Consider the following 6000-nt stretch of genomic DNA (forward strand, 5'->3'; position numbering starts at 1 on the left):
TCCCTGTGCTTTGCTAAGTTTGTTCTAAGTAGGTGCTTTAGACCACTGAGCCATCTCATCAGCCCAGCACCAATTTATTGAGCAACACATCTGGGGAAAAGAAAGGTTCTGATCAATTATTATATGATTGGTTCCATGATGGCACTGATATGTGACTGTGGTTGTCCTTTTAGCCAATTCTTTACCTTTTCTTGTCTTTTTGAAACAAGGTTTCATTATGCAGTTCAGGCTGCCCTTGAACTTACTTTGTAGCCCATGCTGGCCTGAAGACTTGTAAAAGATCCTCCTGCCTCAGCCTCCTGAGTGCTGGGATTACAGCTATGTGCTACCACACCTGGCTCAATTTTTACCTTGAGGCTTTCAAGTATCACCACTGAGCTCCAACAGAGAGGAGGCAGTATGCTCAGTGAAAGGCAGTAGTGTGATCTTTGACAGGGGATGGAATCTCTCCCACGTCTACAAACTATCTAATAGTTCTTCCTCACAGGGTAATTAAAACTAAAACTGGGCAGAGAATTAGCATAGTGCTTGGCCTGTAGGAACAGACTATATGGTTCTTGCTACAGCTATTGCTTTCACTGGAACACCAGCTCTTTCCTAGGTCTAGGGGCCAATGGCCCCTCCAACTCAGTCCAGGGAACAGAAATTTGGACCTTAAAATCTGGCCGAAAGCTACCCGGAGCCAAAGATGTGCTAAGGACAGGAACTTATGTCATGAATAGAACTGAACTTGAATCACAGAGAAAAAAGGAAAGAAACAAATGAACCTCAGGAATAACCAGAACCTTTGTCCTAGAAAGGAGAAAGGGGTCAACTGTACCTGAAGTCGGCCTCCAGCTCTCTGGTGGCAAGGTTGATCATGGCGCAGAGACAGTCAATGCTAGAGCTGGACAGAGCCCGCCCAATGCATTTCTTCACAATGTAGAAAACATCATCCACCATGCTGGAGGTCAACTGGCCCTTCTCATAGGTGTCCAGAGCCACAGCCTATCCAAAAGCAAAGCTCCCAGTAAGCATCCCAGTGGTGCATGTTGGGTGCTGGATGACTCTGAGTATACTGGTCCTGGTCCTTTTTTTTTTTTTTTTTTGGCCTTTTTATTTATGTATTTGGTACAGAGTCTCACTACACAGCTCCAACCTGTAGTGATCCTCCTATTTCAGCCTCCCCAGCGTTGGGATTACAGGCGTGTGCCACAACATCTGGACTTCATCTCCTGCTCAGAGCGCCTGGCACAGCATGCAAAGCCAGAATTGAACCCTGGTCCCTGTGCTTGCCAAAGCAGGTGCTTAGTCTGCTAAGCTATCTCAACAGCCTTATATTTTTGGTCCTTTTGAGATAGGGTCTTGCTATGCAGTTCAGGCTGGCTCACTTTGTAGCCCAGGCTGGTTTCCAACGCATAATGATCCTCCTACATCAGCTTCCTGAGTGCTCGGATCACAGGCATCATGCCCAGCCCTTCTGCTTCCTTTTCTGTACTTTCTTATATTTCCTCAGCATTCTAGTCATAGCTTGCTAAAACACTTCACTTCTCTACTGATCACTACATTAGGAAATTTAAGATTTAGAGGCTTTGTCATTTATTCATTTTTTTTTTTTTTTGACAGGGTCTCACTATGTAATGCAGGCTGGTCTTGAACTCACAGCATCCTCCCTCAGCCTTCTGAGTGCTGGGATTACAGGTGTGTACCACGGTGCTTGGCTCAATTATTTATTTAGGTTTTGTGAGACAGTCTTGCTATGTAGTTCAGGCTGGCTTTGCATTATGTAGTCTAGGCTGATTTTGAACTCTTCCACTTGCCTCAGCCTCCCAAATGCTGGATTACCACCATGTCTGGCTCTAAGGGCCTTTGTTTTGGTGACATTTGGTACCTGGCATGTTAAGACACAGGAGAGGCCCTATTTCTCTGCAGTGCTTTACCCACATACCTCCAGGGAGACAAAGAACAAGCACCCTCCCTGGGGAGCTGAGCTGTTCTTTGTAATTCCTGGGAAAGAAATCCCACCTGGGTGGACAAAGATCATGACAAGTTCATAGTTGCCCTCTTTCCACACAAAGCAGTGCTGCTCAATCTGTATGCCAGTGTTCTCAAAGCAGACCCAAGAAACATGACTGACCCCAGCCATCTCCTTCAGCCTGGCTTCTTCAACAGGTCCCCCCACCCCTACCCCAAGATGTGTCCTATGTCGTACCTTATTGACAGTCTCCCTCATGAAGTACTCCTCCATGGTAATATAATAGCCAATTAGTTCCTGCATGGTACAGCTCAACAGGCAGTTATTGAGCAGTTTGTCCAGGCACTTCTGGTGCTCTGTGGGACAACCAAGAAGGTAGTACTCACTTTTCTTCCCCCAGGGGGATGAAGCAACATTTTTCATTTACTTAGCTTTCTAATTTAGATGGTTATAGTCATGGTATAGAAACAATTTTGTACTTTGCCTTAAAAATTACAAACATTCTCACATTTCTGTATACTTATTATTGATAGTACTGGGGATTGAACTCAGGGTCTTTGCATGGAACTACTTTTTATTTTTTACTTTGAGATGGGATCTCGCGAAGAGATTAAATTGCTCAGGCTCAGCTTGTACTTGCCACCTTCCTGCCTTAGCGTCCCAGAGTGCTGGGATCACAGGTATGTGTCACCAAGTCCAGCTGCTCACTTACTTTTAGTGGTTTTGTGACATTTATTAGATGGATAATCCATACTGCTTTAATTGCTCTCCTACTTTGGGACATCTGAATTATTTCCAAATGTCTTGCTATTACTGGAACAACCTGGGGATCTTCATAATTGGAGATTATAGTGAACACTTTTTACCAGTAACTTTACTCCTTTTCATTATCCCCCTAGGATTAATAGGATTTAAATGATACATGTTTCTATGACAAAAGACTAAATTTTTTAGATATAAAGCATTCTATTTTCTTTTTTTAAAAAAAATTCTATTTTCTATAGCAGAACTGTCTACTAGGAGGTTCTGTGATGATAGAAATGTTTTATACCTATGTTGTCTGATATGTCACATGTGGCTAAGAAGGAGCTGGATTTCAAAATATAATTTTAATTAAATTTGCATTTAATTAGTCATATGTGGCTGGTGGCTAATCTATTGGACAACATAGCTTTAAACAGTAATGGTCACTACTGACATAAATGAACACCAAGCTCAAAATGAACATACAGCCTCCTTCCTCTGCCTTTTTTTCTTTCTTTTGGTACTGGGGATGGCACCCAGGGGTTTGGGCATGCTAGGCAAGCACTCTATTACTGAGCTACGTCCCCAGCTCCTCTGCCATGTATTACTGGCACAAACCATATGAGTGCCACAGATGCTTGGTGGGTCCTGAGTTCCCAGTATATCTATGAACAAGAATTTAATGGTCATCTTTTTCTTTTTGAGATAGGGCCTTGCTATGTGGTCCAGGCTGATCTCAAATTCCTCTGCTAAATATCTAATAACAACAGTGTAAAGCAGAGCTGGCATTAAGTAAGGTGCAGGGAAAAGCACTTAAAACTTGGCAGCAATCTTCCTTGCCTATAAAATGATTGGGCAGCCTCAAAGGCCCATTTCAATTCTAAAACAGAGTACACTGAGATTTTCCTCAATGTCAACATGGCCAGAGACTCCAAACAGCTGTTGAGTCTCAGTTGATTCCTTAGTGAGAAATGTATGGTTTACGACAAGACAATGCCAAATACAAGCACCAGCGCCTCCCTGCCCCCCAAAGACATGAAGCTTGTTTACCTTGCTTTACTTCTTCTGAGGCCATGGAGTCTCCCACCTCAAAATCTGAGCTGATTCTTTTCCTGAGAAAGCGTAAGTATAACTCACTGCGGGCATTCATCAAGGTGACCTCAGTCAGGATGGGGTCCAGCTCTCTGGAACACACAGAAATGGGAATAAGGAAGACACTGTATTCCTTCATATAGAAGAGCTACAGGGCAGGCTCAGCCTCCAACTCCCCTTGCCCCTGGTGACATAAAGGTCAGCTCTGCCACTTGGTCATCCTAACTCTGCCGGCCCACCTATAATCAGAGACAACCATCAACCACATTTTCCACTATTTGTTTCACCTGAGTCATTCACCTCTGAACATTCTGCCATGACTAAATATGAGGCTGGGAAGGTATTTTCTTCTGGGGTTTCAGTAACATTTATGGCTTATGTGAAAGAAAACATACTTCCCAAGGGCCAGTGAGGTAGTTCACAGTGGACTAAGTGCCTGCAGGCAAGCGCAGGGACTGGGATTTGATTCCTGGTACCTCATGCTGCTCTAGCCCTGCGCTTGGGTACATTGAGATGGCTACTGAATCTAGGTGTGGTGGCGCACATCTGTAATCCCAGTGCTGGGGAGGCTGAAAATAGAAGGATCACCACAAGTCCAATCTGTGTAGTGAGACCCTGCACTAAAAAAAAAAAAAAAAAAAAAAAAAAAAAAAAAAAAAAAAAAATCTCCAAGAAGTACTGACATACTGATGTATAAATGGAATAAAAGAGAACCTGGACGGGTGAGTTTTCAGCAAGATGCTGAGATAATTCAGTAAGAAAGGATGGCCTTTACAATAAACTGTTGTGACAACTAATATCTGCATGAAAAAGAATGAAATTGGGGCTGGTGAGATGGCTCAGTGGTCTATAGCACCTACTTAGAACAAACTCAGCAAAGCACAGGGACCGTGGTTCAATCCCCCAGCACCACATGCCAGCCAGCCCGCCCCCTGGTGGGCTGAGCTGGCCACACACACACACACACACACACACAAATAAAAAAAATAAAAAAAATAAAAGAAAGAAAAAGAATGAAATTGAACCCCTACCTCACTTATATGCAAAAATTCACTCCCTTGCATCTTACAGAGACTTCTCACAACATACATCTGGTCATCTCATAGCTCTCAGTTATATAACCCTAATGATCTTTCCATATTCATCTCACTTCCTGCTCTTCCCAGTTCTCTGCACCTCAGCTGTACTAACCTTTTTTTCAGCTCTTTAAATACACAGGACCTGTGCACATGCTTTCCTCTCTATTTGGAACACTCTTCCTTATCACACAATCTCCTGTACCCTATTAGTATATCGCAGTGGTTTAACAGTATGAATTGTAGAGCTACAGAGCTTGGATTTTGTTTCTGGTTCTGCTACCTTCTAGCTGTATGACCCTGGGTAAATCATTTTGCTTCTCTAGGTGTTAGTTTTCACTCAAAAAATGCTTTTAGGTTAAATCAGTGATTTATAACTGACTGATTTTGGCCTCAGGGGACTACTAGCATTTAGTGCAGTGGACAGATACGGTGATACTGCTAACTCTCCTACAAGGCACAGGACAGCTCTCCTGGAGGAAGAATTACCTAGCCAACTAACTTTTTTTTTTTTTTTTAAATATTTATTTTTATTTATTACATTTATTTATTGTGTGTGTGTGTGGCCAGCTCAGCCCACCAGGGGGCGGGTCTGGCTGGCATGTGGTGCTGGGGATCGAACCGCGGTCCCTTTGCTTTGCCAAGCTTGTTTCAAGTAGGTGCTTTAGACCACTGAGCCATCTCTCCAGCCCTAGCCAACTAACTTCTGCCAATATACAGAGGTTAAGAAATCTTGGGTAAATCTTTTTTTAAATGCATCTTGTTTGCAGGGGCTAGGAGTTTGATACCCAGCCCTGCCATGCTGGCCCTGCCCCCAGGGTGCGCTGAGACGGCCATTGAGACTGGGCATGGTGGCGTGCACCTGTAATCCCAGCACTTGGGAGGCTGTAAATAGGAGGATCACTACGAGTCCAATCTATGTAACGAGACCTTATAGATTCTGTCCTAAAAAAAAAAAAAAGCATCTTGTTGCCCAGGTGGTCTCAAATACCTGGGTTTAAGAGATCCTCTTGCCTCAATCTCCGGGGTAGGTAAGACCTACAGGTATGCACCACCATGCCCGGGAGATTAAATGGACTTTAACAAAGTATTAAGTGCCTAGAACAGTGTCTGGCATATAAGGTTTTTTTTTTT

The 6000-nt window shown here is 43.5% G+C and overlaps 1 protein-coding gene across 3 annotated transcripts in view; it reads right to left on the reverse strand.

Moving 5' to 3' along the window:
- Positions 1–6000, reverse strand: part of Cog4 (component of oligomeric golgi complex 4) — a 37009-nt gene that overhangs the window by 11551 nt on the left and 19458 nt on the right. For all 3 annotated transcript variants that reach the window (XR_002819879.1, XM_004625793.2, XM_023709159.1), the window contains exons 9-11: positions 3749–3882; positions 2192–2310; positions 821–987 (exon numbers count right to left, since the gene is read on the reverse strand). Coding sequence is in view for 2 of the 3 variants with exons in the window: in XM_004625793.2 (XP_004625850.1) it covers positions 821–987; positions 2192–2310; positions 3749–3882 (420 nt within the window). In the remaining variant the exon portion in view is untranslated. The remainder of the gene's footprint in view (positions 1–820; positions 988–2191; positions 2311–3748; positions 3883–6000) is intronic.

This window comes from Octodon degus, unplaced genomic scaffold (assembly GCF_000260255.1).
Source record: "Octodon degus isolate 3935 unplaced genomic scaffold, OctDeg1.0 scaffold00011, whole genome shotgun sequence".
NCBI classification, from domain to species: domain Eukaryota; kingdom Metazoa; phylum Chordata; class Mammalia; order Rodentia; family Octodontidae; genus Octodon; species Octodon degus.